Below are 24,854 nucleotides of genomic sequence, written 5' to 3'. Positions count from 1 at the left end.
GGCTTAACTCTAGGATTCTGACAGCACAGTTGGCTGTCAATCGCTGACTGGGATCTACTCCACGTGACTACAGAAGCTGAGGGGACTCTAGAAGATGGCAATTACTGTAATGAGGTGGGGAACAGGGCTACCAGAGCAGAAACCAAGTCTTAGGCATGCATTTGAATCTATCACGGCAGTAGGTCACAGTTACAAGTCTGGACACGAAATCCAGACACTGAATCCCAGCAGCACCCTCACAGCAGGCAGCTTTCGGGGTCAAGGCAATCTGCTGCTATATAATGATTTCTTCTTGTGCACATTTTCCCCTTTTCAACAGAATAGAAAATGATTTTATCTTACATATTTCCATCTACCCTGAACACTTTTGAAAAAGATCTCATGAGATTACACATGGATTAATTGGATCCTAGAGTAGTAAAAATCATTAGGAGGCAACTGACGAAGTTTGAAAAATTCTGTAGTTAGTAATAATATGCTAATTTTTTTATTTTGACAAATATTTACAAATTCAAAGTTTCTTTCTAAACAGATACACACTCTGAACATGGCTACTTCATTACTGCATTAAAATTCAAATTTTATTTTAAAAAGGCAGTTTAATTACCTTACTTAGTAAATGCAGAGTTGTTTTTCAATTTTTCTAAAAGAACCATTTAACTCACTAGTGAAAAGAAAAACCTATTTATGTATAAGGGAACACATGTTTTGAATATGCTCATACTAAATGCTATATGTTCAAAAGAAAATTGGTTGGGAATTAGCCACAAAGTCTCTCAAATACAATGATTGAAATTTTGTATTCACATTGAGAAAAACAAATGAATATTACAGTCAGCCAATGACAAGACTCAGCTAAATATAGCTGCCTTCCTGGCCTTCTGAATATCCTTAAATCCCAAGTATCAAAACCTGGCTCATGTGTTGTACACAACAAAGAGAAAGTGAAACCCTGAGAAGTTCTATAGGTATTTAGCTGCAATTCTGCAGCTGATGAAGCAGTATGCTTCAACAACACTGCCTCGGATAGACAAGACAATTTTGCATTAATAAGAATTATTTCATAATAGTAGGATGGGACACATCTGGAACAAATTAAAACACAACAAGGATTGCAGTCCACATGATACAGCCATCTGAACAGTCCTTAACTGGTTTTGAACAGTTGTGGCTTCAACGAAATGTTATTATTTCAACAATCTTATTATGGGAACACAAGAAATAACTTCACAACCATCATGTTGGTTAATCAGATGTCACTGATTCTCCCAGCCACTGCCAGCGCCTCAGGAAGGCAGGCACCCCCAGCTCATTGGCAGCAGCTGTGCTGGGCTGTCCATAGCCAAAGGTCACAGCAATGGCTCACTCTTACTGAATTGTGCTCAGTCAGTTCCTATGAACAAAAACTGACAAGTGGCCTGATGTAGTTCTGCTCACCCTAAGTGTCTCTACCTTTAACAACCAATGGCACAGGACCAAGGAAGGGGGCTTCTTAAAGTTCGAGGGTAGGCTTTACCTAGCACTAAAGGTTTCCAGAGGAGCAGCAGCCATCAGGCCCCCCACTGTTGGAACTGAAGGAGAAGCAGACAGGAGCCTGGAGAGAGGCATTTAGTGAAGCACAGAGGGTGAGAAAGGGCCCAGCCAATTTCAGCTTCTGAAACCTTCAATAAGCAAATTTCAGTTTCTGAAATCTTCAATAAGTGAAAGTAAGTTTCATATCCTTTTTTTTTTTTTTTTTTTTAAGAGACAGGATTTCACTACACAGGTCTCATCTATCTGCCTTAGCCTCCAGAATATCTGGGACCATAAGCCCAGCTCACCATGCCCTGCTTGTTTTGGATCTTTAAATTTCTTACTAACTAAACTTGCAAAATGCATCCTTCTGTTGTCTATCTCATTTAGAAAAAAACATTGAGTCTAATTTGAATCTTTCTGAATATGAAGCTCAAGTTAAATAATCCTATCTATTACTCTGTCCCTAGGTGCCTATGCTAACAGGCCTCAACAGAATAGGAGTACAGGAAGAGAAGTTAAAGAAAGAGAAATATTGAGTGAAAGACATACAAATAAAGGAGGGGGGCAGGGGAAAGAGAAAGAATGAGACCAAGAGAGCATGAAATCAAGCTCAAAGACAGAATTATGCTCATGCTGGTCTCACATGCATTGGGAGCAGTGCACGGTCACCCCACAAGGACCTAGGTGCAAGGGCATCTACAATGCCTTCTTGCTTAGTAAACAAGAGCCTGAATTCATCCACTAGGTTTCACTGATCTCAAGGAAATGTGCTGGGAACTTCAAAATTTGAGCCAGGAAAAAAAAGAAATACATCGTCTACCAGAAAATGGACCTACTCCCATTGCACTCTGAGAACCAAACAGAGACAGGCCTTAAAAGAGAAAAGGTAGGGATGGCGGTACGGCTCAGCAGCAGAGCACTTGCCTTGCATGCAGGAGGCCTTGGGCTCAATCTCCAGCAAGGAAGCGGGCAAGGAAGGGACGGAAGGAAGGTTTGCTTTATCAAGAAGATAACCAAGAACAGCTGCCCTGATGGAATGATCTCAATGGCACCTACTATATACAGTAGTACCTTGGTTCATGAACTTAATGCGGTCCAAGATTCTGGTCATGAATAGAACTGGTCATGACCCAAACCAAATTCCCCCCTAAGGTGGAATGTAAATATGGCTAAACCATTTTGAACCATACGTGTTTTTTAACCACAAAAATATAAAGCAAAGTACAGCACAATATGAAGAGGAAACACTAACCTTGCTTGAGACCTTTGGCATGGAGGACAGGAAGAAAGGTAGGAAGGAGGTTACTGTTTGGAGAGTTTCCTCCCATAAGGACATCAGGTAGACCTCCTTCAGGGGTTTCCTCTCTTCTTTGTTTCTTAGCTGCAGGGTCGATTTTGACAAAAAATCTGCCTAATGTCACTTGTTTTTTCTTGCGCTGCATAACTCTCCGGAAATGAGAGACCACATTATCGTTCATAAGCTTCAACACTCTGTTCGTTATAGTTATGTTGGGGTGGTGCTTCTCAAAGAAATCCTGGCACTCTTTCCATTTTACCATAATGGATTTTATCATATCACTGCTAACTTCATCCTCCTCTTCCTCTTTCTCAGTGAAAAATTTCTCAACAAGCGCCCTCTGCTGCTCACTGTGCCCAGGCAGGGCCTTTTCCTCCTGTGTGATGTAGGTTCTGTTAGGCATCTTCTTCCTGAAAAGCCTGGTTTCATTGCAGTTGAACACGTGTTGAGCAACATATCCTTCTGCCTTTACGAATTCTGAGAACTCTTTCTTGTAGGCTCCTGCAACAACCTTGCCAGAACTGGAAGCTTCATCATGTCTTGTCACACGGAGAATGCCACTTCTCTTCCGGAATTTATCAAACCACCCTCTACTGGCTTTAAATTTATCAGTTGTTGCACTTGTGGAGGGTTTTTCTTGCAGTAAATCACTGTGCAGTTTCCTGGCTTTTTCACAGATCATAGCTTCACTAACACTATCACCTGCCAGTTGTTTCTCATTCAACCACACTAACAAAAGTTTTTCGACCTCTTCCAGCACTTGTGTCCTCTGCTTGGTCAACGTCGTCACTCCTTTTGCCACATTAGCTCCTTTTATAGCATCTCTATTCTTCAAAATAGTCGAGATTGTGGACTTCGCCATCTTGTACTCCAAGGCCAAATCAGTCACACGAATACCATGCTCATGCTTTTCAACAATTTCCTTCTTCAAAGCAATGGTTATTTTCTTCAAAACCTTCTTCTTACCATTCTTGCCCTGGACTTTCTTGTTACTGTCATTACTGCTCTGCACTTTGTTTGGAGCCATGCTGGGTTAAATAACACTGTACAGTACTGTATGTGCTAAAAGCTACACCAAAAGGCTTCTCAGTAAGTGTGCACACATCTGTCTATAACCACAATCTTAAGGAGAGGAGGCCAAGACCGTATAGCAGAGCAGGAAGATGGCCCTGTTGGTGTTTACGCTGAGAAGATAGCCATGATCTTTTCATAACCTGATGCAGAATTCGCAAAGGGAAGCAAGACTTTGCCTATCGCTTCTGCTCTTGAACCAAACTGATTGCTGACAGAAGCGTTCGTGAACCGAGGTACTACTGTACAATTAAGTACTTGGAAGTTGTACAGGGATCCTCTTGAGCTAAAGTCCTTTCATTCTTATTCACCAGATATTTCATGATAACCATCTTACCACACTCACAAACAGAACACTGTTCCAGCTCTCCAGGCACATGCCAGGTACTAAAACACCAGACGACAGGTCACCAGCTCGAGCCCGCCACCAGGAAGGAGGTGTCACCTAGGTGGCTCTTGAGCAAGTTGCCTTCTGCAGGAAGCTCCCAAGGAAGGAGCACTGGATAGGTCAGTCACGAAAGCCTAGCCAGCCAGGACTTCTGCTAATAGGCATGACTTCCTCTTTCAACCCTGGCTCCAATAACTGAGAATAAGCGTAATCTCTGCAGGAATGTTGGATAAGGCACGTTTCCGAGGCACCCTACCAACAGCAGGTCGCCAGAAGACCGTTGTTTTGCAATAGTTTTTCACCATTTTAATAAAAGTCCTTAACACAAGCTTTGAAACGCTTCATCTGTATCAACACCGCGTGAATTCATCTAGAAGCTAGGCACTGCAAGCACGAGCTGGGTCTGGCAGAAGAGCTTCGCCCCGCGTAGGGCGGCAAGGGCTGCAGGTGCGCACCGGCCCGAGTACGCATGCGCAGATGCCAAGGGCGGGGAAAGTACCGGAAACGGAGCGACGACCTGAGAGTACGCGTGCGCAGAAAGCGACCGAACGCCAGGGGCCGGGCTTCAGAAGGGGGGCGTGACGCACGCAGTATGGCGTCCAGCCTTTACGTGGTTCGTCAGTGGATCAGCAGGCTCGGGCAGGTGCGGCCAGGGGCGGAGCCTTCCCTTCCTAGTCTCGGCCTGTCCTCTCCTCTTCACCAAACCCTTTTGGACTCCGCCCCAAGCGCTTCGCCCCGCGGCTCAACCGCCGCGCCCGGCCCCTCCCGCCTCTGAGCCCAGCCCGCCCGCCCCGCCTTTCTGTCTTCGCCGGCTCGCCGCTCGGGTGTCGCGGGTCCCCTCCTCCTCCGCCCCGCTGTCCTCACTCTCTCCCCTCCTTCCCTCAGAGGATGTCCGCCTTCCAGCTCAACCTGGTCCCGCTCAAGGAGCCGCTGGGCTTCATCAAGGTCCTAGAGTGGGTGAGTGCGGCCGGCGCGGCGCGGCGGGACGCGGGGCACGGCGGGGCGGCCCAGTCGCCGGAGCGCGCCTCAGGCCTGGGGGCGGGGGCTCACGGTTCTCCCAGCCCCGCCGCCGCCCGCGGAGCGGGAGCGGACTTCCTTCCTGCTGCGGGCCAATCGAAGTCCGCGGCCGCCTGCGCCGGCTCCCCCCCGTCCACCGGATCGGGCGAGCGATCATTGCGCCTAGAATTTACTTTTAAGGCCGGCTCTTGTTAAAAATAGTGAAACTCTGAGTCAGGAAAGCAGGGGAAAAGGACTTTGCAGAAAACGCATCGAGGGAATTCGGTTCATTTTCCAGTATGTCAGGACGGACTTCTAGTTTGTGTTAGGTCTTTGCAAGCAACATCCTGTTTGGGAAGTCATTAGTCCATTCGTGAAACACTCACAATCATTAACATTAAAGGAAACTTATTAATTTGACCATGGTAATGATCAATCTGCTTGGAGGAGTTAGTAACTATTTACCAGGCGCTGAAGGTTTGCAGTGCTGATTTTCAGGGCCTTATTAATAGAAAGCTGGCGTCTGTCCAGCGCGCAGGCAGATTGTGTTTATAGCCAGCAACATGTACATCCGTAACTCCTTTGTTTTAATAATAAAGTAATAAAGAAAGTAGAAACTTCTATTTTTCTACTAGAATGTTTTTTAAAAATAGAAGAAACTCAAAATTCTCTGATGAGTACATACACTAGTCTCTGATTTCCTGCATACACATCACCAAAGTTTTGCTGCTTTTCTGAAAATCGGAATGGTGCTTATTTCACACAAATGGCCACTTTAAAGACATGAGTTTCTGGCGGGGTGGGGGGGATTTACTTTGGATTTATGTTTTGGGTTGGGGGGTATTTGTTTTGGTTTTTTGTGCGTTTGTTTTGCAAACCTGGGTCTAGATTCAAGTAGAAAGGACATTATTTGTACGTACAAAAATTACAAATTGCAAGAGAGATTACATTATTTAACTGGGTTAATGGAATAAAGATTAGGAGGCTGGGGCTATGTACGGCTTTTATAGAGAGTGCTCTAGCCTGTGTGAGGCCTTGAGTTCCATTCCCAGCACCACTCACACACGAAGATTGAGAAGATGCCTTCGATGTAGTATACTGCTTTTGTTTCATTGAAGATTATAATTTATAGTTTAGATTTTTACTCGAAGGCAGAGACAGTTTATATTTGTGTGTGTGTTGTCAGTTTTTAAAAATTATGGACTTTTTCTTTGAAGTGCTAGTGATAGGCTCATTAGTTTTCTGAAGTATTTGGAAGCAAATCTGTAAGCTTCTTAAATATTTTCCATTTTAGATTATGCAGAAAATAATTTTGTGATAAAACTGTATGTTGTTAACATTTGACGGTTTTGTGTACCAGCACGGTGCCAAACAATAGCATACAAACATGGATAAAATGATCTTTTCCTCATGACTTGGTGAGGATGAAGGATATGAAAATTACAAGTGAGAATCCTATAATGAAGGTGTCTCAAAGTATAGAAGAGATAAACTAGGGAGATAAACAAATGAAGAAACACTGGTAGGATGGAGTACTTTTTCACTTGGGGAGCAGTTGGGCATTGCTTCCCAGGAAGGGGCCTCTGATGTTCAATGGGGTGAAAAGTTGAAGCAGTGCAACCCCATAAGCGAACTGAAAGTAACTGGGAGTTGGCTGGAACCTATACATACTGGGGGAAAGGGTGTGATTTGAGATGATTCTGACAGGTTCCTGGAGGCTTGTTACTTTTGGGGTTAATCTTGAGAAACCTGGACCCTTTCCTTAGGAAAATGCCTGTGTGATATTGTGGTACAAAACATAGGATGCTTACTGGATAGCTTTCACTTAAACTGAGAATCCTACTGAATAAGGTAACTAATACAGTATTACCTGTTTTTTTGTACTGGGAATCAAACTCAGGATCTTGCGCTTGCCAGGCAGGTGCTCATGCTGGTGAGCTCTATCCCCAGTCCTTTAATAACACTTTTAGACTTTAAATTTTGTTAGCAGTATAGACAATGGATTGGAAAGCTCAGAACTGGAGGAGAGAGACACACTGCATGAGAAATTATGAGGGCTTAAAATTAGTTGCAGTGAAGATAGGTTTAGAAATTAGAATATATTTAGAAAGTAAAGAGGAGGACCCTTTAAGATGACTGCCATATTTCTGGCTTGGGTTGGTAGTGGCCTCGATGTTCAAGGTAGGGCATTCAGCGAAAGAGGAAGAAATATTAGTGCAAGGTCAGTAAGGCTGTAAAAAGATCTTTAAGATCATAAAACCGTGTTACCCTATGCCCAATTGTGTATGTGAGCCCTGAGTTTAAAATACTGGTATGACCTAGAGATTTCAGCATGTAGATCTGCCATCAAAGAAAAGAAGGAGTCACTAGAAGATGGAGAGCAGTACCATCTTGGCAGCACTATTAGAGTTTCAAAGAAAGAGTACTAGTGATGTTAGGAGCAAGGGACAAATTAAACCAAATAAAGACTAAATGTTTGCCTTGGTTTTTGGTAGTCAGGAGTCTCTTCTTATTGGCTTTAGCAAGAGAAATTCTACAATCCAGTCAAATTAAAAGCCACACTGACTTAAGCTGAGTGAATTATCTGGTAAGGTAATGAAGACAGAGTGTATCCACAATTTGTGAAGATGGGAGAGCATTTAGTGGTATAAAAAAGTGAATAATTTGGCTTACAACTCAATCACTTGACTGCTTTCTGTGGAGACAACCATTGAATTTGTATGCAGCAAAAGTCCATTTCATCACATAAAATGTTAGGCATATCAGATTTAATAAAAAAATAATTTCACTGCTTCATCAAAGATATTCTTAAGTAAATCTTTTTTTTTTTTTTTTTTTAACTGCTAGTGTGTAGCAGTGAAATACAGTTTGGTACTGTATGCTGATTATCACTGAGGCTTAGCAGTTTTATACTCCAATGCATTTGCTTGGTCAAGGCAAATGTCAACACAATGTAAAGTAAATAACGCCTTAGTATTCTTATGCAAATGTTTTACTTTTGTGGGTTTCAGTGTGGGGAGCTCCAGGGAGTCTGTAGATTGAGAATTGCTGTTTTAAAATAAGGGAGACATTAATGAGAATCCAAAACAATAGGGAAGGCTGTCTACCTACTATCTGAATTTACAGCTTACCATAACTTGGATATTTGCATGTGTTGGTGATATGGGAGTTCTCATCAGAAGATGTGGTAAACTGGGAAATTCAAGCCCTAGCAGAAATGATTGTCCCAACTACTATACAAGAATGGAAAGAGAGGAAATAATAAGTTGAGCCTGTATCAAATGCCCTAAAACACAAGAAGGAAACTAAATTTTATGTAAAAACTCAAAGTTTAACAGTTGTGACAAATACTATCAGTTTTCCATGAAGTGACAGGCACACTTCAAGGCAGCCAGCCAGCTTGACAACAACAGCCTGAAAAATATTTTAAAATAAATATATTTAGGTTCTTTGGAGATTTACAGTTTCACACAGCTTAAGTCTAAGAATAAAGGTGACATAAAGGTGTTTTGAATGTATAATGATTAAGAGTTAGAAAAACTATTTCAGCAGAAACGTTAAAGTTTACTTTTTGAAATCTAAATTCTTGAGGGTCATAGAACAGGCCTAGCAGACTCTACGACTGTGAGAGGCAAAGGGAAGAGAGTAAAACAAGCATGTGGTAAGTGACACACTGCTCATTGCAAAGTGGGAATGGACTGAAATAGCACGGCAATAATAAAACATTTTTAAATTCGTACCTTTAGTAAAGGCTTCAGAGTTGATCCATAAAAATCAGTTCCTTGGGGCTGGGGATTTAGCTCAGAGGCATAAGCACCTGCCTTGCAAGCAGGCGGTCGTGGGTTTGATCCCCGGTACCGATAAAAAAAAAAAAATCAGTTCCTTGGCTCTGGGCATCTAATCTTATGACTGAAAAGACAAACACTGTCATATGTCATAGTTCATCTTAAGTACTAAATGATCATTTGATTTAACAGTAAAAATAGGATATATAATCTTCTAAAGATTTCATTTGTGTGTGCGTGTGCATGTGTGTGTGTGTTACTGAGAATTGAACTAGGTCCTTTTCACTGAGCTGTGTCCCCAACCTTTTTTCCTTTTGTTCCCATTTTGACAAAGGGTCTTACTAGGTGGCCAAGTTGCCTGGCCCAACCTGGAATTTGTAATTCTCCTGCTTCAGCCTCCCAGAGTGCTGGGATTAAAGGGTATGCTCCACCATGCCTGGCTCAATCACATTGTTTTCGTAAACTAAACATTGGACTGAAGGAAGTGTAAGTTGGTAACTTCAGCTTAATGTGTTCCTCAGTAGAACCCTGTGAATGAGCAGGGCCTAGAAAGAGGAGTTAGACTGGGACTGGCTGAAGGATGGATAGCTCACTGGAAATCTCATGCTCTCTAGTCTTTTTGTCATAAATTCCTGTCTACATTTGTTGCCCAACGTCCTAATTTGCGTCTATAACTTAGATGCATATTTTATATGTTAATACCTTAAACAAATTGTATGCTCAGAGTAAAATTCATTCATATTTTAAAAATCCAATTTTAGATACTATTGTGGTAATTTCTAATTATAGTATAATTTGATTAAGCAGAAGCTGTTTTTACATTGTAATGTGGATTCTATTCTTTTTTTAATATTATAGTCAATCTATAGTTTCTTTGAGGAATGTTTTGTTTTTGAGATACAGACTTCCTGTGTAGTCCAAAGGAAGTAGTACTGGTAGAACCACCTTGTAAAGTAAATGAATGAAAGGAGCTGTCCAGAAGGAAAACAAGAGCACCTTACTGATTACTACTGAGTAACCTGCCGTCTGGAGAGCGCAACAGTAGAGGAAAGCAGTCTGAAGGACATTTCTTGTCTTGAGTGGCATGTATCACTTGTCTCAGCTGATAGCTTTATGAGAATGTGGGTCTGATATTGCTGTGTCTTCGGTTTTCCCAAATATACACAAGAAACACGTTTTTAAGCACAGTACTGTATCCTGATATAAAAAGGTTGGCAATAAGTTCATGTTTTAAAAGGTAAATACTGGAAAGACTACACAAACATACTCATAGGCAATGAGTATGTTTTTTTCTTTAATTCTATATTTAAATCTACCAGTACATATAAGTAGACATGTGAGTGTTTTCTATCTATGCCAGTAGATGATAACCTCCAACCTGTGTCAGAGTAGCTACAGGGTATTTGGAGATGGGACATGGTTGAACTGTAAATTCTAAAATTATTTTGTGCTTCATTTAATATAAAATTATAGTTTGTCCCTTTTTTCTGTAAGAAAAGATGAAGACCAGAATTGCTAACATGATACTTTTCTTTGTAACAAAAAGCTTGTTTTTTGGTTTTGTTTTTTCTTTTGAGACATAATCCCACTTCCAGGCTGGCCTCAAACTTGTAGGGATCATCCTGCCTCTGCCTCCTAATGCTGAGATTACAGCCAACTGTCACCATGCCCAGCTATGAAAAAACAGCTTTGAAGTAATGGTTATATAAGACTCAAAATACTAGGGAGCTGGGGATTTAGCTTAGTGGCATAAGCGCCTGCCTTTCAAGCAGGCAGTCATGAGTTCGATCCCTGGTACCGATAAAAACGAAAAAGACCAAAAAAAAAAAAAAAGGACTCAAAATACTATTTTATTTCTAAGTTTTAGAAATTTAAATTTTTTCTGAATTAAGCAGGTATTTGTTACGTGCCTGGTATTCTGCCAGGTACACAGTGAAAATCTCAGGCAAGATGGTTATAAAGACATGGCAGTGTGGCACGGGAGTAGTAGAGATTATTGTCTTAAAAGCATCACTGATAGTACAGTACAGTATCCCATTTATTCACTGGTTTGTTTAATTAATCCATAAGCTTGTTTTTTGTGTTATATATAGCAAGATACATGAAAATGCCAGTAGTAAAGTTTAATACGTAATAAAGTGACTGTCTAGGCAGCCCAGAAGAATAATGAGGTCTACCACAAGGAGTTAGGTAAGGCTAATTAGAGTACAGGCATGCCCAGCCAGAAAACAAAGTTAAAGCTAGATCAGCCATGTGATTTGTACCAAGTCGAAGTCTGGGCTTTAAAAAAAAAAGTGCAGAACTGTAAAACCGGTGAGGAAATCTAGTTAAACAGGAAAGACATAATCCAGGTGTTTTGAGACAGGGTCTCAGCTGTGTAGCTTAGGCTGACCTTGAGCTCACTGTGTAACCCAGGCTTGTCGTGAACTCGTGGCAGTCCTCCTGCCTCAGCTCCAAAAGTGCTGGGATTATACATGCACGCCACAGCCAGCTTTTATTTCACATCAGTGTCCCATCACTCTTAAGTACCTTTGTCCAATAAAAATACAACATAAATTTTTAAAAATTCAAGCCACATAATAAATTTTTTTTTTTTTTTTTTTTTTGGTACTGGGGATTGAACTCATGACGTAGTGCTTGCCAGGCAGCGCTCACACTGCTGAGCTAAATCCCAGGCTCACATAGTAATTTTAAGTGTTCTATTAGCCACACATGGGTGAAATTAATTTTAATATATTTTACTTGAAAAAGTATATTATTTCAGCAAGTAATGTAAAAATTATTTAAAAGGCATTTTACCTTTTTCATACTAAATCTTCAAAATCTAGGGTGTATTTTACACTTAGGGTACATCACAATTTATACTAGGCACATTTAAAGTGTTGAGTAGCCACAAATAACTGATGACCACTTTATTGGATACTGCAGCTTCAGAGCCCACACTGTAGATGGTGTGAACAAAAATTAGAAGAAATGTAGACAGTGCTTTTAAAAAGTGTTTTTTATGTAGTCTTACACAGTGTTTCTATTCAGTTTCTAGGATTCACCTGTATTGACATGAGCAGCTATAGTTCCTAGATATGTTTTACTGTATAACTTCCCATTGCAAGAATATACTGCTGTCTTACCAATTTTCCTGTTGCTTTTCCCCATCCCACTTTGATACTCTAAACACTGTCACTGTAAACATTTATATAATGTACATATCTCTTTTTTTTTTTTTTTTTTTTTTTTTGTCTTTTTCATTTTTACCGGTACTGGGGATTGAACTCATGACTGCCTGCTTGCAAGGCAGGCGCTTATGCCGCTGAGCTAAATCCCCAGCCCCCAACTGTACGTATCTCTTATAGGCACACATGAGGAAGGGATTCTCATAGATCTGTAGACCGCTAGATTCTTGCAATATTATGCTTACTACAAATAATTTTCTCCTAGTTTGTAGCTTGTTTTACATTCAAAACCTGACTTTTGATTTTAAGTATTTTTTCTATAGTTGAAATTAATCTCTTGTGTTAGTGTTTTTATCTATTTGATCACAGATTTTCCTGTTTTTTGTTTTGTCTTGTTGACAGGGTCTCACTTGGTAGCCCATATTGGCCTCAAACTTGCAGCAGTACCCCTGCCTCAGCCTTCCAAGTGTTGGGATTATAGACATGCACCACCGTGCCCAGCAGATTTTCCTTTTTAAAGACTTACTTTTTCCACTTAAGTGTTACATTTGTTAAACAGCCCCTCTCTGTATTCACTGTCTACTATGGTGCAGTAAATTGTCCTCGCTGAGCAACTTAAAACAAGACATTTATCATCTGGGTTTCTGTCAGGTGGAATCTGGGAGTGGCGTAACAGTGTGGTTTCCTTTGAAGTTGCTGTTGAGCTGCTGACCATCCTCGAAGTCATCACCAGGCCTGCATCTCACTCACTTTGGCAAGCCAGAGGCTGCACTGCCAAGCATAGTCATGGGGTGGTCCTTGGCTGCATGGCTCCTGGATCTCTCAGTAGGTCGATTGAGTATCTTTCCAGCATGGCAGCTGGCTTCTCTCAGACAGTGAGTACGTGGGACGTGAAAAAGGGAGACAAGTTGGAGTCTTTATGTTTCATATTAGAAGATACTCATTTCTTCTACCATATTCTCTTCCAAAGGCAAGGCACTAGGTCTATTCCACACATAAAGGAAATTACACTCCATGTCTTGAGAAGAGTCTTAGAGTTTGTGAACATGTCTTTAACATCACCATATGCCTTTCCTTAGTGACCTACAATGCCAGCCCTGTTAGATACAATTTCTCTATACACACTAATCCTTTCCTGGCCTATTTTGTTTTATAGTTCATTTGTGTATCTCATTTGTTTGTTTGTTTGTTTCGTAGCCCAAATGTGAGTTTCCGGCCAATACTTGTTTCCTAGCATTTTGTTTTCATGCATGTTTACTCTGAGAGGCTCCAGTTTTCTGTCTTTACCTATGGATTCTTGACAGAAGACCCCAGAGTATTTGTTGGACATCACCTCAGACTCATATCTGTAACCAGATCTTTTTTCACATCTTTCTTCCTTATGGGGAAAAACTACCTTGATAGTTATGTTTTTGATTATGGCATATGACTCAAGATTCTGGAGTAATTTACTAGAGGCACTAATATTAAATGTGTTAGCTTTTTATTACTACAACAGAATACCTGAGATTATTGATTTTTTTAACAGTGAGAAAAATTTATTTTGGCTTATGACTTAAGAGGTTCAGTCCCTAATCAGCTGGCCTTCTTTGGTAAGGCAGCACTTTGCATTGAATCTTATCTGCTACTTACCAGGGGTGTAACCACGAGCAAACAGTTCCTGACCTCTTCAAGTTTCCATTCTAGGGAAAGAAACAAGCATGATGTCGGGCAATGAAAAAATTATGATGGAAGTGAAATAGAGCAGTGTGCAGATGGAATTCCCACCTTGGAGTGTGGGTTCAGTTCCTTGCATTTTGGAGTAGGGAGCAGTGAGTTGAGGTATTAAATCATGTACTCCAAGGAAAGAGTCATTAGAAAGGCCCTAGTGGAGAAAGTCAAGAAGTAACAGGCAGACAATTTTGTGTAGAAAGATGAGACAAACGAAAAAAGTGAGGTCCAAAATACTAACAGAAGAAAGGATTTTATATGAACTTTCATTTTTATTGAGAAATTTCAAAAACCATTGCAGGGCTTTGAAGATGAAGTTTTCTAGAATTAGTTTTTAAAAGATAACCTGATCTGTTGTGCTGATAATGGACTGAAATTGGAGCAAGGACAGAAGCAGGAAAATCATTTAGAAGCCTGTTGCAAAATTCAGGCAAGAAGTGGTAGGTTAGATCAGGATGTGGTGGTCATATTCCAAATATATTTTGAAAAGAACCGTTAGCATTTGCTAATGGGTCAGGTCCTCGTTACATTATAAATATTAGAGAGAGTCCTAGTTATAGCTATTACATAGTATTTGAGTCCTCATTCACAGGTTTATAAAGTATCTGGGTTTTTTATTTTGTTTAGAAGACAAATAGAAAAGGAATTGCATCCTTTATCTTCTGTTGCTTCAAGAGGTGACCACTGTTAAAATTTTTAATGCATGACCTTTCCGTGTATGCATAGATGTAGAACACATATGGTACATTGTTTAAGCAGACTTTATTCATGGGTAACATTTTTCTGTATTAAATAACCCCCTGACTTTTTACATCTTTTTGGTGTCCTTTATATGGATGAATTATTGTTTGTTTCCCTGTCGACATTTAGGGTGCTCCTGGGTTTTTGATTTTTTTTTCCTCCCTGTTATAAATAGCATTTGAGAGATCATAATTCTTTTAAGCATGTGCATAATCAAGAAAAAAATTCTCCTGTTACCTTTTGGCAATTGGAAGTCCACAGAAAGTGAGGCTTCACAAACTCATGAAGTGAGTCTCCTCTGAATGGCATACTATTCTCTAGTAGATCCATGCAAGGATGAGAAAATGTTATGTGGACTAGAATGCAACTTTCTGTGTTACAGTCTAGGAAAAATAAATCACATTTGTTGAGACTTTCAAATAAATTTTTAAATATTTTTTACTCTTTACTTTTAGTTTATGGTTAACAGTTTGTAGAATGTTGAGCCAGTTTTTGATAGTCACTGTACTTAACTATTTTAATGACCTTTGTTTTGAATACAGTAATGCTGCTTTCTCTTCCCTTTTTTCCCATACTTTGTGCAGATTGGTGCCATTTTCTCTTTTGCTACCTGTGGAGGTTTTAAGGGCAAAACAGAAATTCTAGTGAGTTGTCCTCCAGGGGCTGAGAATAAAACTGTTACAGCTACTTTTGGTTATCCATTCAGGTGAGTGAGTTGTTTGTTTTTATAATTTAACAATTCTTTTTACTTTCATAGTGAATGGTTAAAATTTTCAACAATTTATTGATTGTGCAGAGGATGTTAGAAAATTTTTGATTTCATGCTCAGTTGTGATTTTTGCTACTCAAACCATGGAACACAGACCAGTACCAATGTGCAAATTTTCCCTGGTCTGTGATGAAATAAATACAGCCGGCAAGAATAAGTATATCTAACTTTGACAGCAATGTGACATGGCCTTATCATCCCAGGGTGAATTGGAAATTAAAAAATAAAGGCTAGCCTGTCGCCTTCATGAGGAAAACCCTAATATATAGAAGTAAAAGTCTAGATCACTTGTATTTTTACAATTACTAAATAGTGTCCTTTATTGAGTTTTTAAGCTGTGTATTTATATGAAGTGAAGAATTCCTGTTTTCCTTAACACAAAACCATATTTTCTTAATTTTTTATTTTGTTTTCTGTTTTAGTTTTTGGAAACAAAGTGTCAGTATGTAGTTGAGGCTGGCCTGGACCTCACCATGCAACCGAGGCTAGCCTTGAACTCTTGGTGATCCTCCTGCCTCAGCTTCCCAAGTGCTGAGATTATAAACATAAACCATCAATCCCAGCTTTTATTCTTAAATAAGAATGAACATTTGGCTTTTGAAGTTTTCTGTGTGACTGCAATATTTATTGGAAAGTCTACTGATACTTTCTTTGGTTAAGCTGGCATATGAATCTTCTTCATTTAACTTGTCTGACCTAAGACTTAATTTTTCTGTACAATAAGTTGAAAATGTTACTTTTTAAAGATATTTTAATGATTAGTTAAAGCCTTATATATGTCAAATGGTTAAAATATTATGTCAGATTCTAAGTGCTAACTAATCATCAAAGCTATGTGCTATTGCTTGTGTATAATTGTAAAATCTGTTACTAGCATATTTAGAGATAAGTGTCTTTGTAATTTATGGATAGGGAAAGTGAAAAGCAGTGTGATTTTTCAGATAACAACTAATCTAAGTTCTAAAAAGTGAACCCTTATAGTTGGCTTTCCTAGGGCTAATCACACAAACTGCATTCTAGGATAGAATGTGTCTCAAACTGTAAAATACTTGGTATAATCCCACCTAATCTGCTAGTTTTTTAACTGCAGAAAGGTAGCATCTAAATGTGAAAGTGTATAATTCAGTCTGTATTTAATCTATCATAATCCAGTTACCAGACACAACTTGTTATATGTATTGTGAAAATTTTACGTAAATATTTTAATTCCCAGTTTTTTGAAAAAAGGAAATGTTTTTAGTATACTTAGGGAATATATTTTGAAATGTCATTTCAGTATTCTGCTTCATATTTCTGTATCTGTTGGAGAGCCCAGGAAGTCATACATTTATTTGAACCTTTTTTTAATAGGTTAAATCAGGCATCGTTTCAGTCATCTTTAAATGTGTGTGATGTGGATTGGAAAAGCCAAGTCCTCATAGGCGATTACTCCTCTTCTGCGCAATTCTATGTTACATTTGCAGTCTTTGTGTTCTTGTACTGCATTGCCGCCCTTCTGCTCTATGTTGGTTACACGAACCTGTACCGGGATAGTCATAAACTTCCCATGATTGTGAGTAGACACTTTCATTTCTTTTTATATGAAAGTAATTTATATAAGTTACACTGGAAGCTAAATGCAGATATTTTGACTAGAAATTAAAATTTTTGACACAAGTGTAGTTTAATATGTTTTATTTATTGCAAAGTTGAGTTTTCTTTATTACGTTTAACCCAATTCTGTAAGCTTATTGATTATTCCAGAGAAAGATTTTTAACGTTATTTTGGCCTGGAAAAACTCACAAGTGATAAAGCATATTAGATCACAAATAGAAAAGTAGAAATTAATGTCTTTAATTTGAAGAATTGCAGATCATATCAGTAATGTTCCTACTCTTGACCTTCTTTATCTTTCCTCCAAGGCCTCTTTATGCCTTTCCAATATTTTATTGAGCTTAATGGTCTATATCAAGGATTAGCAGATCAGGACCTACAGATCAAATCTAACTCGCTTCTGTTGTTTAAAAAAGTGTTTTGGGAGCATAGCATACTCATCTTTTTGACATTGGCCATGGCAGCTTTCTTGCTGAAACTACTTAATTTAAATGTGACCCAAATTACTTTTATATTAGTTTAAGATTCAGGGACTGTTCCTATCAGTGGCAAATCCAACCGTAAATCATGCTTGTAACCAAATCTTCACGATAAAAGAATAGCTTCCAAGTCCATATTAACTGGAAGGGAGTAGAGGTATTTTTGTGATAATAGTTACACCAATATCTGCTAATTATTTGTACAAAACTTAAAAGAAAAGCTGTCTATGAAGAAATTATTAAAGTCTTATTTATTTATTTTTGATTTTTGCTGCCTGGATTATAAGAATGCGAAGGGTAAGTAAGGAATAAAATAGTCCTTTATAGTGCAGGTTTATTCTGTTTCTTAGGTCTTGAAAGCCATAAGACAAAAAAAGACAAGAAAACCAGATGGTTTCCTAAAATAGTGCTTGATTGCTAGATAACTTTCAAAAAGGTGGACATAAGTTATTTTAATTTGCAGTGCTTATTCAATAAGAATGTTTTATGACTGTATTATCTTTAGACTTCTCAAGCTTTGTTTTTAAAAGGGATTCTCATGATCATACGTATAATTATATCTTGTTAAAATTCTTTAGCTGTATCTTGCCTTGTCAGTAATGGAAAACTTTAAATAAAACTTTGTTTAATTAACTTTTTAAAGCATCAGTTTTAGAGAGAGTTTCTCTCTGTTAAAACTATAAAACTGATGTAGTTGCATCATGCTGGAAGTTAAAATAATTTTCCATATAAGAATGGTCAGTGATCATAAAAAGAGATTCTAGAGTTGCTTCCATAAATATTTTTGTTATAACATTTAATGGATGCTTCTTGTTTAAATTTCGAATTCTGCTTTTAATTTAACCATATAAATAAAAAGGGTTTTTCAGAGATACTTAAAAAAAAGATTTTTTCATACAGCCAAAGAATTTTTAAATATAGCCAAATATAACATCAATTTTGGGGTACTGCTTATTAACAAAAATACACTTTTTCAGCAGTATTCTTAATTCTGTATTTCCAGGAGTCTTTCAACTATGAATTTTTTTTTAAATTTCATTTTGCGTTTTGTTTGTTTGTTTTATATTTTTATCTTTTTTCCAAATACATTTTACTTCAAAGAGGAAAAAAAAATTTTCAAAACACGTGAATCAGGGCAACAATAACATACATTGCGCATTGTTATCCCCAAATCATTCACCCAGAACACAGGACATCTGCATTCAATTGTCCAAATAATACCAGTGCAAATCTTTCTCTTCAGTGAACTCAGAGAAATCAGATAGTTTAACTATCTTAAGTGTCTTTTTTATATATGTATATATGTATACATATACACATATTGTTTCTTTCACTTGGTCACACTAGTGAGATAACATGATACTTTCACATGTATGTCTGATTTATTTCACTTATGAATGTGGTATCAAGTTAAACCATTTACCCATAAAAGTCTCCAGTTTATCCTTCTCTATGACGAGTAGTACTCCACATTGTATAAAAATACCAAATCTTTTTTTACCCATTCCTTATTCGATGGGCATATAGGTTATTTCCAAAATCTAGCTATTATAAATTGTGCTGCTATAAACATGAGTGCACATGTGTCACTATGGTATGATGTTTTTTAATTCCTTTGGGGAGCTACCCAGAAGGGGAATAGCTGTGTCCAGTGGGAACTCTAGTCCTAGGTTTTTGAGGAATCTTCACTGATTTCCATAGTACTTGCACCAGTCTACACTCCCACCAGCAGTGAAGAAGGGTTCCTTTTTCCCAATAGCCCCCTCCTGTATTTGTTATTGGCTGATTTCTAGCCATTCTTTCCAGGGTGATGTGGAATCTCAGTGTTGCTTTAATTTGCATCTGTCAAATGACCAGTGATGTTAAACATTTTTTCACATATTTATTTGCTGTTCATAATTTCTTCATGTGAGAAGGGTGTATTCATCTCAGATGCCCATTTTTGGATTGGGTCTTTAAATTTGGGAGGACTGATTTTTTTTTTTTTTTTTTTAGTTCTTTGTATGTTCTTGTAGTAATCCTTTGTTTGAGGAACAGCTGGCAAACATTTTGTCCCACATTGTGGGTTGTCTCATCACTCTTGCTGTGCAAAAGCTTTTCAATAGGATGAGATCCCAGTCAACTGTGAAATTTTAAATCTACTTTAGTTCTCTTTTAAGTAAATATAGTACTTTGTGTGTACATGTTAAGTAGCAGATGTCTAAGGGTTCTAAGCAGTGTATAGTCAGGAATACCAGAAAATGAAACCAAACAAAATAGGCAGGTATCTCCAATTCTAAAAGTCTGTTTTGAATCATATCCTATCTTACTGGGAGAAACAGGGCTGACACTGTTCACTTAGATTGCACTGTGGCTGCAGTCCTGAAGAGGACAGATAGTCTACAGAAACCACAATAATACCTCACTTTCCTCTACCCTCTTTTTATTTTGGGTATCATTTTCAGAGAATTTCCTGCTTTTGGCATGTAAAGAGGTCATGCCGTAGCTATTAACAAAGTAGACTTGAAGGATATAGTAGGAAAGGGAAAGAGAGAGAACAGTGTACATTTTAGTAAGAAATGTGAAAGGAATACATGAAAATTCAAGGAATTTGACATAAAATTTGTCAGAGGCACGTTTAGCCTAAAGACTTGTTTAATGTATGATCACCTTATATTACTTACAAAAGACTTTCTGTTTCTAGAACAAACATAGAAAACATTTATATGCAGCAGAAGGTACAACATACTACAGCACAGTGGTCCCACAGGTCCGAGAATGTCAGCTAAGAAGAGCTCAAATGCAAACTGCAGATAACTGCCTGTTTGTACAAGTGTTGTTTGCTTTGGGGCTAGTCACAAGGTATTCAGTGCTGTCTTGGCCAAGTGGGCAAGTTATATGGCATATCTTCTACATCTCATGAGAGATTCTTGATGCCTGTCTGAATGAATGGCTTATTAAAGGTGATTGGCAAATAATTAAAATCTAATCCATCTTTAAAAACCAAATACTTCAATGTTAAAATTGTCTGGATTTAGATTTTTGCTGCAGAAATGAGCCACAAGTATACGCACTTGCTTAGAGGAGTAGTAAATCTATAATTTTTATATTATTCCCATTTTGGTCATTGAATTTCCCAGCTATCACACAAGGTATTATAACTTATACAGAAGGATATTTAAAGTATTATTTAGATCATTTTCATCAGTATTACTGGGCAAAATTTTTGTTTTCCTAGCAAAGAAGATTAAGGAGAATAATTTTACCTTTTTTCATCTTCTTGGATTAATAAGCAACTATCCCAGATATTAAAACTTTTCAGTTTACTTTTGGAAATATAATAGCGAAGAATTTAGTAGAACATTACTAGTAAGAAAGTGTCTTGGAACAGTTTTTGGCTTTTGTTTGTTTGGTTTTGGGTTTGGGTTTTTTGTTTTGGTTTGGGTTTTTGTCTTTATATAGTAAGCATTCTTAAAATTCATAGTCCATGGGGCTGGGGATTTAGTTTAGCTGCATAAACACTTATCCAGCAATTGCGAGGTTGAGGTTGAGTTCGATCTCCAGTACCAAAAAAAAACTGAAGCTTCTTAAAATTCATAGCCATGTATTTTTTAAAAACCTGATTGTCTTTTCATCCTCTCATTGCCCATCTCATAGAGAATTCGATTTAATTAAAATTAGGATTTTACCAGAACAGAATGAGGAAACAGGAGAAACATAGGGCATAGAGAATGTATGCAAGGGATAAATAACCCTAAAATATAAATTAAGGGACATGAGGACATGAGTGAAGTTGAGACATTAAAGAGGTGATGGAGTCAGACTGTGGGTCTCAGTAGGTCAAGACTGTGGAGACTGGGAGGTGGGATGCCAGAGTGAGCAGGAGAGCGGTGCTGGTAGGGGCGGGTGTGTGCGTATGGAAACACAGCTATTGCTGATGGCAGATCTAAGGGATGCTTCTGGAAGCAGCTGACTTGGGTAAGTGTATGGTGAGAGCTGTGGGACACTTTGGTTTCTACTGTAAAAATCATAAGACTTCAGAGGAAACAAATCTTACTAACTCTTGTATCGCAGGTACTATGCTGAGTGTGACCTTTTTAATAAAGTATGAAGGTTATTTCTTAGTACCATAAGGTTAAATGTTATCTGTTACTTCATTGTGGATTTAAAATTTAATATTTCTAAATCAACTTCGTTATTACTATTTTTCTTTCAGGACTTTATTGTCACTGTTGTTGCCACTTTTTTGTGGTTGGTGAGTACATCGGCCTGGGCTAAAGCTCTTACAGATATTAAAGTAGCTTCAGGTCCCAGGATTGTTCAGGAACTTATGCCTTGTAAGAAGTCAACAGTAATATGCCATTTTGGCTCTGTGACAAGTATGGGATCCCTGAATGTATCTGTGGTATGTATGCTTTATTTATGCAATTTTTAATTTTTGATTATTAGAAAAGCAGTATCTTTTAATGTCTGAATGAATATATTGGTTTTTATTTATACTAAGATGTTAAGATCCTAGGTATATATAACTGAAGAAAATTTGTTTAAAAATTATCTGTGAACAGATTTGATCAAGATCTTCTTGAGTTGTACCTGTCACTGAAATTGACAAAGCAGGACTTTCACTTGAAAGGTGCTAATCCTAGTCTAACTTTTGTTGAAATTATGTGTCAGGCATTTGCTATCATATCTTAAGTTATGTAACCATCTTAAAAGGAAGATGGAAGGTGATACTATCTTCAAACATGGCAAATCATCCAAGGGACACAACTAGTAAGTGACATGCCACAGTTTGAACCAGATCTGACTTTACAGCCTGCCTTGTAAATATGACTTACAGAAAAATGCTACCTACTCCCCTGATTTTTAAAATAATCCAGAAAATGTATTCTATAGTAAGTATTATTTTATCTGCTACTTTAACAAAATACAGTTGTTTATTGTTAAACGTATTGTTACTATGTACACTTAATTATGTTTAGGAAGTCTCATGTGTTTTCAAAAAAATGTCTTCTCAGTAGACATCAGTACTGCCTTATAAAGCAGTTGTCCCAAATTTTATTTTGTAACATTGTGATTTAGAAGTCAATAAATTTATATTGACAGTGCTTGACCTCAGTGATTTCAGAAGTGTTTTTGTATACAGATACACAAAAAGATAAAGCATTCCCCCTAATACTGTCCTTTCAAGTAATGCCATGTGTGTCTCAAAGGACTCTGTTAAACTGAAGTAGCTCCGCCTTATTCATCTCCGAGACTTCTCATCAGAAGTGTATCTGAGGTTTATTTCTTTAGCATCAATCAGTGCAGGATGGGAAGTAAAGTTCTTCTATCTAGCAGCTGTTGGTTGAAGTAGAGGAGGTGACTTTGGGGAAGTGGGCGGGGGGGGGGGGGGATAGGAAAAGGTGCATGTGGGCAGCTTGTAACCATTCCAGTCAGGAGAAAGGTGGGGAAAAGGCCTGAAGGAGGGAACCTGGAAGGCTAAACACAGAGTAATACAAGGAGAGTTTCAAGGTTCTTATGTTAATCCCATAGCTTTTATGCAATGAGCATGCAAAAATAAAAATTTTTAGTCATGATTTTAAATGTGTTGCAGATTTAGAGGTTTAGCTTTATTTAGTTGGAAGTGAGTCATATGTCCAAATTTTACACATTCAGGGCTGGAGATTTAGCTTAGCTGCATAAGCACCTGCCTTGCAAGCGCAAGATTGTAGTTTGATCCCAGTGCAAAAAAAAAAAACCATTATACATTCAAGTATAGTCTTTTTTATTCTACTTTATAAGTGGTTTAAATGTTAAATGAAATTAATGTACTGCCTAAAGTCATTAAAAAGGAAACTAAACTGTTTAAGCATTAGGTTTTCACATTTATTTTTCTCTTTCATAGATCTTTGGCTTTCTGAATATGATACTGTGGGGAGGAAATGCTTGGTTTGTGTACAAGGAGACCAACTTACACAGACCCTCAAACACTTCTGCTCCCCATGGCCAAGGAGGGACTGCTGCTCCTCCCGGGATGTAATTCAGGGAGAAATACACTGAACCAAACCTGTGTCTGTACCTGACTTGTTACCAACATTTGAGAAGCATTTTTTTTTCTAATAAAAGTAATGGCTTTTCCATAAATTGGTGGGTTTAAAATTTTGCTGCTTTTTTTACGTAAACTTGTGCCTTTCCTAGACATTTAAGATGTAAATGTATTCTTGCATGTAAATTTGAAAGTTCAGGGTCTGAGATGATACACGTTTTTAAATGAACAGTGATGTTTTCACTAAGCTGTTTGGCTTTCAAAGTGTTTACAACCTTAGGCCTTAGCATATCTTTACTTAGAAAACGATTATTTTGTCATGTCATAATACAAAATCTTTATTTGGAACATACACTACTGTAAGTTTGTATAGATCATATACCTAAGAGCGGTCTTTGTTTTAAAAACTCTTAATTATATAAATTGTATTCAGAAAAAACATATAGTTCTAATTTTGTGTCTGAACATTGTTCACATTATAAAAATGTTTTAATTGCAAAGACTGGGTATATGTTTTGTTTCTGTTTTTTCAAATGACCTGCCTATTTAATAGGTGTACTAAAACTGTTAGAAGCAGGGACTTGGAAATATCTAACAGATGTGCAGTTCATTTAGTACTTCTGGTACATGACGTCTGAGCTTCTATGCTACTGGGTGGCTTAATAGGCTTGCTAGAAGTAAAACCCAGTTCACCTGAGTGCTTTATATGGCTAGGCATTGCTCTCAGTGATGGATTTATTGGCTCTCATGTTACTGATGCCATGTAAGTGCAGGCTGGGACCTGGTCTTCCAAAAGTAGCAATACAATAAGCCCTCTTTTTTGCAGACCTTATTCAGAGGGTTAAAAATAATAAAATTGTCTTTTACTTTAGAAACAGTTAACATTGAGAGTCTATGAAATTGCTTCTTTGAGGTTAGCCTTGATATTGTGAAAATAAATGATTTGAACTCCTTGTTAATATCTTTATTTTACAAATGGATGGTTAAGAAATTATGCATCATAAAAGAACTTCAGTGAACAATATTATGAATATACTCTGCACACACATTTGAGTATATTCTGTATACAATGCTTATTCATATTTTCCTTCCTGATCTTTTTGTTTTATAGGAATCTAGACTTTCTATTATTATGTGATTGTTTATGTGGAGCACGTCTTGCTATTACCTTATTTTTGTTGTCTATTCATGACAAAAATGTCAATATGAGAATGTATATGTTTTATGCAACAAAGTTAATAAAGAAGCTAAAAGAATACACTGTTATAGAAAACTCTTCATCTTTAGCAGTTTGAGGGAAAACTGATTTTCAAAGCAAGAACTAAAAGTATA

At 37.9% G+C, this 24,854-nt stretch overlaps 2 protein-coding genes across 8 annotated transcripts in view; one reads left to right on the top strand and one right to left on the bottom strand.

Moving 5' to 3' along the window:
* LOC101788322 (tigger transposable element-derived protein 1-like) overlaps positions 1 to 3,839 on the bottom strand; it is a 107,112-nt gene extending 103,273 nt beyond the window's left edge. For all 6 annotated transcript variants that reach the window (XR_010043846.1, XM_063238161.1, XM_005003631.4 and 3 more), the window contains exon 1: positions 2,768 to 3,839. Coding sequence is in view for 5 of the 6 variants with exons in the window: in XM_063238161.1 (XP_063094231.1) it covers positions 2,768 to 3,839 (1,072 nt within the window). In the remaining variant the exon portion in view is untranslated. The remainder of the gene's footprint in view (positions 1 to 2,767) is intronic.
* A 901-nt stretch (positions 3,840 to 4,740) lies between these two features.
* Sypl1 (synaptophysin like 1) lies at positions 4,741 to 24,778 on the top strand. 2 transcript variants are annotated; one of them, XM_003469847.5, is made up of 6 exons: positions 4,741 to 4,914; positions 5,157 to 5,228; positions 15,258 to 15,379; positions 16,793 to 16,994; positions 21,711 to 21,899; positions 23,382 to 24,778. In XM_003469847.5, exons 1-6 carry the CDS (start codon positions 4,741 to 4,743, stop codon positions 23,514 to 23,516), a joined length of 894 nt encoding a protein of 297 aa, XP_003469895.2. In that variant the 3' UTR covers positions 23,517 to 24,778. The 2 variants fall into 2 exon arrangements, with proteins under 2 accessions (XP_003469895.2, XP_063094263.1); XM_063238193.1 differs by lacking the exons at positions 4,741 to 4,914; positions 5,157 to 5,228 and adding an exon at positions 12,605 to 13,097.
* The last annotated feature ends 76 nt before the right edge of the window (positions 24,779 to 24,854 follow it).

The sequence above is a fragment of the Cavia porcellus genome, unplaced genomic scaffold (assembly GCF_034190915.1).
Source record: "Cavia porcellus strain 051 isolate PalLab524CR breed Dunkin Hartley unplaced genomic scaffold, mCavPor4.1 scaffold_2, whole genome shotgun sequence".
NCBI classification, from domain to species: Eukaryota; Metazoa; Chordata; class Mammalia; order Rodentia; family Caviidae; genus Cavia; species Cavia porcellus.
Note: the sequence above shows the minus strand (reverse complement) of the source record. Positions and strands in the feature narration are given on the sequence as shown.